This window comes from Capra hircus, chromosome 12 (genome assembly GCF_001704415.2).
Source record: "Capra hircus breed San Clemente chromosome 12, ASM170441v1, whole genome shotgun sequence".
NCBI classification, from domain to species: domain Eukaryota; kingdom Metazoa; phylum Chordata; class Mammalia; order Artiodactyla; family Bovidae; genus Capra; species Capra hircus.
Window position 1 is genome coordinate 56,370,335 of NC_030819.1, and position 13,235 is coordinate 56,383,569.

General features: G+C 44.3%; 1 protein-coding gene across 2 annotated transcripts; it reads right to left on the reverse strand.

Annotated features, from left to right (window-relative positions):
* Nucleotides 6,104-12,927, reverse strand: HMGB1 (high mobility group box 1). 2 transcript variants are annotated; one of them, XM_018056617.1, is made up of 5 exons: nt 12,784-12,927; nt 9,885-10,048; nt 9,511-9,656; nt 8,852-9,026; nt 6,104-7,798 (listed from the first exon to the last, which is right to left on the reverse strand). In XM_018056617.1, exons 2-5 carry the CDS (start codon nt 10,032-10,034, stop codon nt 7,622-7,624), a joined length of 648 nt encoding a protein of 215 aa, XP_017912106.1. In that variant the 5' UTR covers nt 10,035-10,048; nt 12,784-12,927; the 3' UTR covers nt 6,104-7,621. The 2 variants fall into 2 exon arrangements, with proteins under 2 accessions (XP_017912106.1, XP_017912105.1); XM_018056616.1 differs by lacking the exon at nt 12,784-12,927 and adding an exon at nt 12,214-12,369.

The window sequence follows — 13,235 nt, forward strand, 5'->3', positions numbered from 1 at the left end:
CACCACAGTGAAGAGGAGTCCCCACTCTGCAACTAGAGAGCACAGCAACAAAGACCCAGGGCAACCAAAAACTAAGTCATCTTTTAAGAAATTGGCAAAGGACTTAAATTAGTTCTCCCAAGAAGGTATGCAAATGGCCAATAAGCACATGAAAAGATGCTTAGTAAATTTATGACCAACCTAGACAGCATATTCAAAAGCAGAGACATTACTTTGCCAACAAAGGTCTGTCTAGTCAAGGCTATGGTTTTCCCTGTGGTCATGTATGGATGTGAGAGTTGGACTGTGAAGAAGGCTGAGCACCGAAGAATTGATGCTTTTGAACTGTGGTGTTGGAGAAGACTCTTGAGAGTCCCTTGGACTGCAAGGAGATCCAACCAGTCCATTGTGAAGGAGATCAGCCCTGGGATTTCTTTGGAGGGAATGATGCCACAGCTGAAGCTCCAGTACTTTGGCCACCTCATGCGAAGAGTTGACTCATTGGAAAAGACTCTGATGCTGGGAAGGATTGGGGGCAGGAGGAGAGGGAACGACAGAGGATGAGATGGCTGGATGGCATCACTGACTCGATGGACGTGAGTCTGAGTGAACTCCGGGAGTTGGTGATGGACAGGGAGGCCTGGCGTGCTATGATTCATGGGGTCGCAAAGAGTCAGACACGACTGAGCGACTGAACTGAACTGAACTGAATCATTAGTCATTAGGGTAATACAAATCAATACCACAAGGAGATACACCCAGTAGGATGGCTATCATAGATATATATGGAAAATAGGAAGTGTTGGTGAGGTTGTGGAGAAGTTAGAATGCTCATCCATTGCTAGAGGGAATGTAAAATGGTTCAGCTGCTGTAGAAGACTCATCTTAGCCATCATGGCCCCTCAAAAGATTAAACATAGAATTATCACGTGATCCAGTAATTCCACTCTTACATATGTACACAGAGAACTGAAAATAGGTATTCAAAACAATACATGAACATGCATGTTCATAGGAGCACTGGTCAAGTGTCCATCAATGGATGAATAAATGAATTGTGATATATACTGCCAATGGAATATTATTCAGCCACAAAAAGGAATGAAATACTGATACATACCACTATGTGGATGAACCTTGAGAAGCAATGCTCAGTGAAAGAAAGTAGACACAAAAGGTCACATATTGTACAGTTTCATTTATATGAAATACCCACAATAGGTAAATCCATGGAGACAATGCAGATTGGTTTTTGCCAAGAGTCAAGGGGGTGGTGGGAATTGATGGTACAGGATTTCCTTCTGGGGTGATGAAAATGTTTGGAACTAGTGGTGGTGTTGCACAACACTGTGAATGTACTAAGTGCCATTGAATTGTTAATTTTATCTTATGAGAATCTCATCTCAGGTTAATTAAGGAAATATACACACATATATTTTATTTATTAATCACATATATATGTGTTGCATTTCCCAAGTGGTGCTAGTGGTAAAGAATCTGCCTGCCAGTGCAGGAGATGCAAGAGATGCAGGTTTGAACCCTGGGTCAGGAAGATCCCCTGGAGGAGGAAATGGCAACCCACTCCAGTATTCTTGCCTGGAGAATCCCACGGACAGAGGAGCCTGGTGGCTATGGTCCATAGGGTCAAAGAGTCGGACACGACTGAAGCGACTTAGCACCAATATACGTGTATACAGCATGTTATATATATATATATAAAACTAGAAGGGCACATAATATGTTAATTGTTGATAGAATTGTAGATTTTGGGTTTCTTGGTGGTTTTCTTTCCATGAATGTAAATTTCACTCACAATAACAGTTTTTCAAAAGAGATTGCAGTGCATTGCAATCCGTCCCTCTGGAGTTCAGGCTGCAGTTCTAAGGACTCATAAGCAGCACACATTCTTCTGGGGCTTCCCAGCCCTTTAGAATCAGGCGGCTTATCACTTTCTACATGATTGACAGTATTTTAGTTTTGTTTTGCCTGCAAGTGTCCTGAGTCCAAGTAAACAGAAGGAGGAAGGCCAGAGAGGAATCACAGGAATCACAGCAGTGTGCTGACTTGCTGGAACATCCACAATCGTAGCCAAGACAGGGGAACCCAGGCAGAAAAAGGAGAGTTAGGGAGGAAGGCTCCCAGCTGTGGCACTCCCCCCACACACCCGGTTCCTGTCCTCACAGGGAAGGGGAAGAAACTCGTAAATTGTTTTGCACCTGCTCTTAGTCTGATGCTGCTAGATTGTTTTGATACTGCTTTTGCTCCGAGCCAGCCTTTGAATTTTGGTGGGCCTCTACCAACTCACTGCTCTGTGCAAATGCACCAGCTGGACTCCAAGAGCCTAGAGCCTTTCACTTCTAATGTGCTAGGACCCTATAGTGGCACTATGCTTTACTCTTTGTTGTCATTCAGTCGGTAAGTCGTGCCTGACTGTGACCCCGTACTGTAGCCCACCAGGCTCCCCTGTCCTTCACCATTTATTTCCCAGAGTTTGCTCAGATTCATGTCCATTGAGTCAGTGATGCTATCCAATCATCTCATCCTCTGTTGACCTCTTCTCCTTTTGCCTTCACTCTTTCCCAGCATCAGGGTCTTTTCCAGTGAGTCGGTTCTTCACATCAGGTGGCTGAAGTATTGGAGCTTCAGCTTCAGCATCAGTTCTTCCAGTCAATTTTCAGAATTGATTTCCTTTAGGACTGACTGGTTTGATCTCTTTGCAGTCCCAAAGCAATGACACCTCTTGTTCCTCTTGCATTAAAAAAAAAAAAGACTTCTCAGCCTGTGTGTGTCTAGCCCACTCACCATGCCCAAGTCCCAGACAGGTGGACTCCAAGTGGCAGAGCAAGACTTGAGGTTCCCTGAAATTTAGGCCGGATAGTAGGGAGGGGGCTGCCACGTCCTTGCTCTGAACAGCCCCAAGTTCTTACTCTTCACAGTACTGAGTAATGTACAGCTCACCCCCAGCCATGCTTATTTGCTTTAGGACTTTTCTTACCTGATTATGTTCAGAACACTTTATAGGATGAACCCTAGTTGAAACCCAATGAAGGAAAAGTATGATAAAGGCTGTAATTGGAGATTCTATGTAATTCTAAGGAGCTTAATTCCACTTTAAAGTCTATTAATACAATTGCACTTATAAATGCATTTGCAGTATGCCCTTTTCCTAAAGTACCATCTCCAGCAAGGAGGTGAAGCAGTGGTCATTTTAGCCCGTTTAAGGCAGATCTCAATATCCATTCCTCTTTTCCAAATAACCTATTATCTCCTAGTGCCTGGAGTCCGGCCCACACAATCCTTGACTATAGTTTGTTTCCAAAACTATTGGTTACAGCTTCTGTAAAGATTGACACACAATCTCTGCTAGAAAAATCCCTCCCCAGGTAAAGCTCCTGGATTCAAGATGCCAAAATACGAAGTTCCTTATTTTCACACAATGAATTCATTATTGCAGTAACTTTATAGAGAAACAATTTGTTCAGTAAACAGTCTAAATAGTCAACCCAAGGGTCTCTCATGTCTGATTCTACCTCCTTGTATTTGGATGGCTCTGAACAAATGACAGTATTTCAGTATTTTAATTTCTCATCTTTTAAAAATGGAGAGTCTGTAAAGCAATTATCTTTCAATTAAAAAAATTAGGAAAAAAATAATGCAACAAGGGGGAAAAAAAGGGAGTCATTTCATAGAGCCAAAGAATATAATAATCAGTAAAAAAAAAATCCTCATTTATCTTAGAAATCATTTCTAAAAACTTTTACAGTAAGGATAGCCTTGGGGAAGGGGTCATTTTGTCAGTAACTGCCAAATTTTTAATGTACTTATCTTGACTCAGCAATTCTATTTCAAGGTGTTACACTGTGGTAGTTAGGAATAGCAAAAAATAGCAAACAACATGAATGACCATCAGTAATTATCAAATGTATTATGGAACATCATACCATGGAATGTCACTTGTATGTTTGAATTGTGTGACTGAAGAGGAAAAAAAAAGTACGAGAGTCTCTTTAACCCTTTCTCACTGATTTTCTCATCACTGTTGATTGGCTTTCATTCTCTGGATCCTGGACCCTGCCATCGTTCAAGCTGCCATAATTCCTCATATTATCCAGATCTGTACTACTACTTCCTCCTTTTCAGCCAGTTACATCTATAGTCCAAACCAATGACATGACTCAGGCTTCCCTGGTGGCTCAGATAGTAAAGAATCTGCCTACAATGGAAACCCAGATTTGATCCCTGGGTTGGGAAGCTCCCCTGGAAAAGGGAATGGCTAATCACTCCAGTATTCTTGCCTGGAGGATCCCATGGACAGAGGAGCCTAGTGGGCATGTAGTTTGTGGGGTCGCAGAATCAGGCACTGAGTGACTTTCAATTTTACTGGTAGCTGTGATTCCAGACCAAATCCTACTAGAAGGTGGGGGCATGTTCTGGAGTATGGCCCATTAAATTATGCCTGTCATCCCATGTCCCGCGCCAGGGTGTATTGTTAAATAGCAGTGTTCCTAGAGCAAAGCCACGTTTTGCCTTGTTACTCCAGGGAGCAGCTTGGCTTAGACCCAGGGAACTTCCCAAGTTCTGGCAAGTGTTAGCTGCTCATGTCTTCGCTGTAACAAGCGGGCCAGTGAACCAGCTTGCATCTCTTGTTGCACAGGTATCCAGTTTCCTAGCTTTTATGTTGTTTTAAAAGCATTTCGAGTCAATTTATAGAAAATGGCAATGCATCAATGTGAAAAAATTTTAAATAATTTACCACTTAACAGACTAGTTACTAGCCAATGGTTCACACTTGAGCAGCGGTTAATCCCAAGATTTAAACTGTAATGGATTTGTGCTAATTTATAGTTATACCATCAGTTATTTCAAGCCCTTTCAGAAGGCCTGTTACACTGAACAGACCTAAATTTGAACTGTCATGATTTATATGATGCCAATCAAGGGAGTCGCCCACACTTTCCATTCAGAAATTTCCGTCTTATATTTCCAGTGCATCTTCAATACATCTGGATACTACCCTAATGTCAAAAAATACTGAAAAAAATCCCCCAGGCTGTGAAGGAAGTATTTGCTGAACATCTTGTCACTCAGGCACTTTTCATCTTTGAGTATTACCCCTGCGGTGCACAGGACACGATTTCCAGATTAAGAAAATTAATACAGCAAATATCAGTAACTGATAGCAAGACCACAAGGACAATCATAGTAACTAACCAGCCAACAGCTCCCAACCTTTAGGAAAACAATGTTTTAAAATCAGCATGCCAATTTTGTTATAGATTTTTAAAATGCAGAAAATACTATTTATAGTTTAATCTGATGTGAAGAAAATCTTTATAGCCCATAGTGCTGTAACTATTTCTAAACACTGAAATAGTTCCGTGTGAACTTTTAAAAAACCAGCTCCAGTTAAACAAGGGTTTTCCACTAAATTATCTAAATTGCCTCCTACCTTCATTTATATGTGTTTTGGATACCCAAGTTCCAGGGTGTATCTTTGAATACTGAAGAGCTAGTATGTCTGAAGATTTAAGAGGGTTTTTGTCCATGTCTTCCTGTCAAGACCTGAATCCAGTTAGTTAACCCCAATAAAATCCTTGTTCCCATTCTCAACATCTTCTGCCACATAATACTCACTCAAGTTCCTCAGGGCAGAATTTATCCATTTAGGATTGCCTACTAGCAACAATTTCTATAGCTATAGAAAACTTGCATGTAAATCAGAGATAACGCCTTGTTCCTCTTGACCAAAAATCTGGTAAATTTTGACAATTTCAGCCTTCCTTTGATGTTCTCTCCTTTAGCTTAGAAAAGGGAAGTTCAGATTTATAATCACTATTCTCCTGCTTTTTACTTACATGTGCCTTGCTTTGGAAAACTATCTTATTCAGTAGTCTGAAAGCAAAATTAGTTTTTTCCTAATTCGTAGATACAGCAGCCTGAGAACACATGGAGTGTCTCATGGAAATCTTTTTTTATCAGCCCATTAACCTATTTATAAGGGTGAAGTGAGTATTTTTAAAGGGATAAACTTTGGCAGCCCTTACACTTAAAGGATGTTGCTAAGAGATATTAAGATAAAATATGTATATAACAAAAATCTTAAGTGAAAGCCATTTAACTAATATTTAAAACCTCTGCAATTATTAGTTTATTAGTATCATTCAGGACTCAGATGTTCAGTATTCCTCCTGAAATTACATAAACAAATGCAAATGGAAAGAATCCAAGTCAAAATTATATAACAAAACAGCACTCCATCACAAAAGCGTGTAAAATTACAAGAACGCTATTTTAAAACACTGGCACTTTAAGAGAACAATAATCTCAAAAACCACAAAATTGCCAAATTGTTCCCTAAACTGCTAAGCAGATAAACATATGACCCTAATGAATGAGCTGGAGTTTTGTAAAGAAAAGTCAAATTCAAATAAATCAGTTAATTCATACTGAAATATAAAGTGTCTTCCTCCCTTGTCTATTCAATTTATAAAGGGGCAAACCATAATACAGGAAAATATACCTGATTTAAAATGTGGCATATAACTTTAAAAGTCGGTCTAATTAATTAAAAATACCTTTAACCAAGGGTCTCAAGTTTCCTAAACAGTCTCTACTTGGATAAGCAGGAGAAGACATTTACAGCCAGCACTTTTTCCCAGAGCCTTTGCTGGGACAATCAACAAAAAAACAATATGGCAGTCTTGTATTTTAAGCTCACGCTTTTGGGGATACATTCTCGGGTCTTTAACGTGGGAACTGCAAATATAACTGCCATTACATGGTAATGGGAGTTAAAAAGTGTAGAGTCCTCATGTAAAGATTAGAACATACTTTTCTATTAGTCCTTCAAGGACAGACTTTCAAAATGTTTGATTCTAATAATCCCGTGCTGTGAATGGATTGGTTACTCTTCACTTGGTAAATGTAACTGGGCTATGTGAAATCCACTATCAGCTGGTCAAGATCTAAGTTTCGGTTATCGGTGAAAGCTGTCTCAACTCAACTTTTATTACCCTCACCACGGGTATATGCAGGGTGTGCAGACAAGAGCTGTCTATCAGCTAACTATATGAAAGAGAAACAGTGTAATAATTCGTGTGATCCAAAATGGGCAAAAGCAAAAGACTAGCTTCCCCTTAAGAAAAATTTTCAGACCTATGAAAAGGACAACAATACTAATAAAAAAAATTGTATTTACTTAGAAGCATTCAGAATGTCAACAAAACAGCTGCAACTTTTTTTCTTTTTCTTTTTTTGCAATTACAGAGTGGTATTCAGTTAACAGAACAACAATTATTCGTAGAAGCTGCATCAGACAACTGAAGATGAAAAAACTACCATCCCCATATATAACTAATTTGTGCTGTGCACCAACAAGAACCTGCTTTCAATTTCCATGCCAATTTACAACCCCCATACTGTACCAGGCAAGGTTAGTGGCTATTGAAAATACCACCAGGACAGGGCTATCTAAAGACACATTCGGTAGTGTGTTAACTATACAAAAAAAGACACTGTACAGTTTAAAAACAAATCTTACACAGCCTTACATTTCAATTTTTTTTCTTTAAAAGGAGTGAGTTGTGTACAGGGGGGTTAAATGCTTTATAGACAAGAAAAAAAAAACTGCGCTAGAACCAACTTATTCATCATCATCATCTTCTTCTTCCTCCTCATCCTCTTCATCTTCTTCTTCCTCCTCATCCTCTTCATCTTCCTCATCTTCCTCCTCTTCCTTCTTTTTCTTGCTTTTTTCAGCCTTGACAACTCCCTTTTTTGCTGCATCAGGCTTCCCTTTAGCTCGGTATGCAGCAATATCCTTCCAAAATAAAGGCAGGAACAAAGTGGGACGAAAGACAAAACAGTTAAGGGGAGAAATAAAAGTAACATGGCAAAGCTTTATGGAAAAAACAAGGACTCAGATACACTAAAATACCATATATCTGCAGATTCACACCAACTTGGACTTTCACAAACACTCATAAAAATATTATGATAACTGTAAATAATCCAGAGCTCATGGTATGACATTGTCTAATATTTGCATTGCTATGCCTCACTGAAGTACAACTATGTACCACATCCAAACTTTAGTTTATTAAAACTAGAACGTAGAGACTGATTAAAGGGTAGACACTGCCACCTTCTGAATGCAAAAAAGCATTCTACAGGTTTATACTGACAGACCCTAATCTGTAGCAGGAAATCTTTCCTTAAAAAAAAAAAAAAGTTATCTGCCACCAAGCATGCAATTAGGTTCAGAAACATCTAGAAATGGATATATTTCTCCAAAATGACTAAATAACCTAAAATCTAACTTTACTTAATATTTCAATTAAAAGTATAAGGGGGGGCTTATAGCTTTTTCTTGTATCAATTTACTGTACAGATCAAAATATTTTAAACTTTCTAACTTACTCAAGTTTTTATATTAATATAAGGGAGAGAACATAAGTGTTTCAGGGTGTTTATGAACATTATAGATCTGTATTACTTGGTCCAGTCTATTTTTATGTTGTGTGCCTGAACATTTAAAATGATGACAGTATCTGACTCAAAGTGACTACCAGAATTTTCATAAATTCACATGGTGGAGAATAACAAAACCAGCTTAAGTGTATATGGCCCTTGCCCAAGACAAATTACGTTAAGTCAAACAACTTTAACAATTTATTTGATCTACATTTTTTGAGAGATGGAAAGGGACCTGCAGACTACAGCTAATGGTGCAGTGAATAGTTGTTATACTCAAAACTGCACCACATGTATCAGAAATCATAAAATAGGAAAATAAAGCTGCAGTACCAAGTACAGCTGTTCATCTAACATCTGGCATACTCTTTCATCACTACACCAAATCTGCACTGCTTACCTTTTCGTATTTTTCCTTCAGCTTAGCAGCCTTCTTCTCATAAGGCTGCTTGTCATCCGCAGCAGTGTTATTCCACATCTCTCCCAGTTTCTTTGCAACATCACCAATGGACAGGCCAGGATGTTCGCCTTTGATTTTTGGACGATACTCAGAACAAAACAAGAAAAAGGCCGAACTAAAAGGAGAGATTAAAAGGAGAGATTGAAGTTTAGAATTGCAGGTTTACCAACAACAATGTTGTACTACTATATAAAAGCTGCTTCTAATTTCTACCACATATTTGACAGGGTACAATGTTATAAAATGCTAAATATCCCTCACTAGACTTAATTTACACCATTATTTTAACTTACAACATTACTAGTTGAACATATACTATTTATTAGTGTTCCAAATGAACATTCTGCAATTACTCTTATGATTTCTCAAGAAATAAAAAGAATCAAAACTACATTTAGAAGACATATTGGGTGAGGTCAGTATCTAATTTCACTGCTCTAACTAAAACTGCCACCCAACAAAAATTTTACAAAATTTAAATATACCAATACCACTTAGCTAAGAAACTTTGATTACAGACTGGAGATCCACAGGGTGGCTTGCTAAATTTGTTTACTATAAAATACTTCCTGAAAAATCAAAACAGGCAAGATACTTACGGAGGCCTCTTGGGTGCATTGGGATCCTTGAACTTCTTTTTTGTTTCCCCTTTAGGAGGGATATAAGTTTTCATTTCTCTTTCGTAACGGGCCTTGTCCGCCTTTGCCATGTCTTCAAATTTTCCTTTCTCTTTAGCAGACATGGTCTGTAAAAAAAAAAATTGTAAACTTAAATAAGTTAACAAAATTTTAACCAGTTGTGAAGTGTGGAAATGAATAAAATCAGTATCCTTTGCTAAAGAGATTTAGTAACCTGTTCCAACATCAACACCCACATTATGCAAATTGTACCAAGGCTTAAAAAAAAAAAAAACAAAATCGCAATTTGGAATTCAGCCTTTATTACTTACTCAGTAGGTGTTCAGCCCTCTTACCTTCCACCTCTCTGAGCACTTCTTAGAAAACTCTGAGAAGTTGACTGAAGCATCCGGGTGCTTCTTCTTGTGCTCCTCCCGGCAAGTTTGCACAAAGAATGCATATGATGACATTTTGCCTCTCGGCTTCTTAGGATCTCCTTTGCCCATGATTAATTATTTTTCTAAAAAATAAAAAAACACAAGTTTAATGTTAACAATGAAATTTATGGCACCTAAGAGCACTCTAACTTCTTGGGGAGTCAATGAACAGCATGGCACTGGTTATTAAACACGGCACCGGCATTAACCCCTCACAGTATCAAAGAAAATGTCAGGGATCGACAGTTCCTAGAAGAGTCTGCACCAACCCATTAAATGGTCCTCCAGTGGGATCTCAAAAAAAGTGTAGACACAATGGTACGCTCATACCGTATTTGTGACTTACGTTCCTGCATCTGTTTTGAATGTAATACTTAAGTGGTCATTAAATATTTTTTTTTCATGTAAGAAATCATTGTTAATCAACAAATCCAAAGGTCAGAAAAGGAATGCTGCAGATTCATGCAGCTACATAAAGACTAGGTAAGAGCCAAAGTTGAGTAGACCTTTCCGGATTACGGGCCAGATTCCCCGTTCGTCTAAAGTTTTCCCCATGATTGCTTTAAAATATTCTCTTCTCGGCACAAAACTTTGCCGGGAGGAGGGACCGTGGAAGCGGCAGCTCGGACCCAGGCTGGGGGTGGGGTGGGGTGGGGGGGTTGGCGGTGCTATTTGCGCGGCTGCCACTGCCAGGCAGCCTCGCTTCCTATCGGTTTGGCCCCGAGATGTATTTCGGTTCTGACTAAACACGTCCGGTCTGAAGTTTCTTCGAGTAAACAAGGATGAGGGACAAAAGCCACTCCTGCTCGTGGCTCGGGCTGCCCCCCGCCCCCACCCGGGGAGTGTATATATATATATATAAAAGCCACGAAAAGTTGGGGCGCCGCGCGGGGCGGGCTTCGCACACCTTCCCGCCACCCGGGTCCCCTTACTCCCGCCCGCTCGCCAACTTCGGGGCCGCGCGCTGGGAGGCCGCCACCCCCCCGGGGGGGGTGGGGAGAGCGACCGGGCCTCCAGGCCCGGTTCCCCGCGCGCGGGGCCCGCCACGTGCGCCCGCCGCCCCGCGCAGGCCCGCCGGCCTCCCCCATTTTGTCGGCTCGGCGGAGGGAGCAGCCCCGCTCGAAATGGGGGCTGGCTCCGCCCGCGGCCGCCGGGGCCGGCGCGCACGGAATGGCCGCTGCGCGTCTTCCCCGCCTGCGCCGCCGCCGCCGCGAGGGCGAGCGAGAGAATATGGCTCCTTCCCTTTGTGTGTGTATGTGTGTGAGTGTGTGCGCGAGAGTGAGTGTGCGAGAGTGAGTGCGAGCGCCGGCGGGCGGGGTGCGCGGCGCGCTCTGGCGCACACACTCGGCCATGACGGCCGGGGGGAGGGGCGGGGGGCGCGCGGCCGGACCCTCCCCCTCCCCCGTCCGCGGTGTGTGTGCGAGGGGGGGGCCGCCTCGGGAGGCGCCCCCGGCCCGCCGCTCCCCGTCTCCCTCCGCGCGGCCCGCCGCCCCCGCACTCGGGGGGACGCGGGGCTGGCAGAAGAGGAAAAAAAAAAAGTTGCCTCGGAACTGCTGCGCCCAGCTTCCCCCCCGCCCGCGCCCGCCTTGTTTTCTCTCCAGCCAGCAGCGCCGGGCCGAGTCAGCCATGTTATCCAGCGAGCGCCGCGGCGCCGCTCCCCCCCGCCGCCCGGCCGCCGCGCCCGGCCCCGGGCTCGGGCTCAGGCCGGCGGGCCCGGCCCCGCGCCGCCGCCCCCGGCCCCGGCCCCGCGCCGCCGCCCGCCCGCAGCGCCCGCCCGCCCGCGCTCGCTCGCCCGCTCGCCGCCGGCGCCCGGCTCTGCGGCGGCCAATGCAGCCGTGAAGCGCCGCCCGCCCGCCCGGCGGCCCGCCGCCCCCCGCGCACGCCGGCCGCCCGAACGCTCGGCCCCGAGGGTTCAAAAACACGTTAAAAAAATTTTTTTTAATGGAGAAAAAAAAAAATTTTTTTTTTTTGCGCCAGTCAGCGCGGACGCCGCCGAGGGTGGAAACTCGCGGGGCTCGGGGCTCGCGGCGCCTCAGGCGGCCCCGGGGGCCGGGGCTCCGGCGCGGGGCAGGGCTCCCGGCGCCCGAGGGGAGGCTCGCTCCGTGCGCAGTTTCCCCCCACGGTCCCCCCTCATTTGCCTTTGTGTGGATCCTGACCCGCCGGCTCCCGGCCGCGGGGATCCGGCTGCCGCGCGGGCTGAGGAGCTGCCGGAGGCGCTCTCCCCGCCGCGGCGCTGCCCCGGACTCACCCTCCGCGAGGCACAGAGTCGCCCAGTGCCCGTCCGGCTCTCACTTGCCCCGGCGCTGTCTCTATGGAGCTCAATGTACTGCAATGGCTGTGAGAGCGGGAGCCAGACGCAGCCTCCTCACTCTCTCCGCTCTGTAACATTACTCTCCAGCCAGCGCCGCGCCTATTGGCTACCGCCAACTCACGGGGCTCGCTCATTGGCCCGATACCTCCCATTGTCCTGACCAGAGCCCGCCTGCTATTGGCTGTCTCCGGGGACACGTCATCAAGGATTGAAACAGCGCGCAAATCTGAATGTGTGTGTGTGCCGGGCAGAGAGGCTGAGGCGGGAGAGGCAGAGGCAGAGGCAGCAGCTGCTACGGGAAAGCAGAGCTCTATGGTGTATGTGTGCATGTGTCTAACCCAAGCCAGCCCCACACCCGAGCGGCCGCCGGAGCGAAAAGGGCCTGACTTTTCCACAAGTGTCTCCAACTCCTCAGGCAAAAGAGACACCCACAGACCTCCCCCCCCTTCTCACCCCAAACTCACTTCCACAGCCGTTGAGATAAGAGGCCCCAGACTTTTAACAGACCTTCAAAAGTGAGAGCGACACGATGAGATCACGGTCCCCGAAAACCGGGGTTTCTGCTTGTGCAGAGGGGCGAAAGCAGCCAAGATTCGAACTTCTCAACCACATACGGTTGCATTACACTTTAGATCTCTGGAAAGGCAGGGCTTTTCCTATAAGAAAGTGACAACGATCCAGTCAGCCGCTTTTAAAACATCCCTGTTCTGGGCTATTAAGCCCGCACCGTCAGGTTTGCAGAGCAGCTGAAACCTTGAGTCACCCAACAGGCATTTAGTTTCATCCTTTTTCTTGGTTTGCTCGAGTTTCACAGCTTGTCTGGAACTTTTTATTTAAATACAAAGCCCTGTCTTAACTTCCTGGAAATCAAACGATTCTTCCATGAAATTAAAGTACAGCCACTTCATTTCGATACGGGGTACTCTAGCAGGAAATGTTTGGGAGGGCCTGCTAGAATT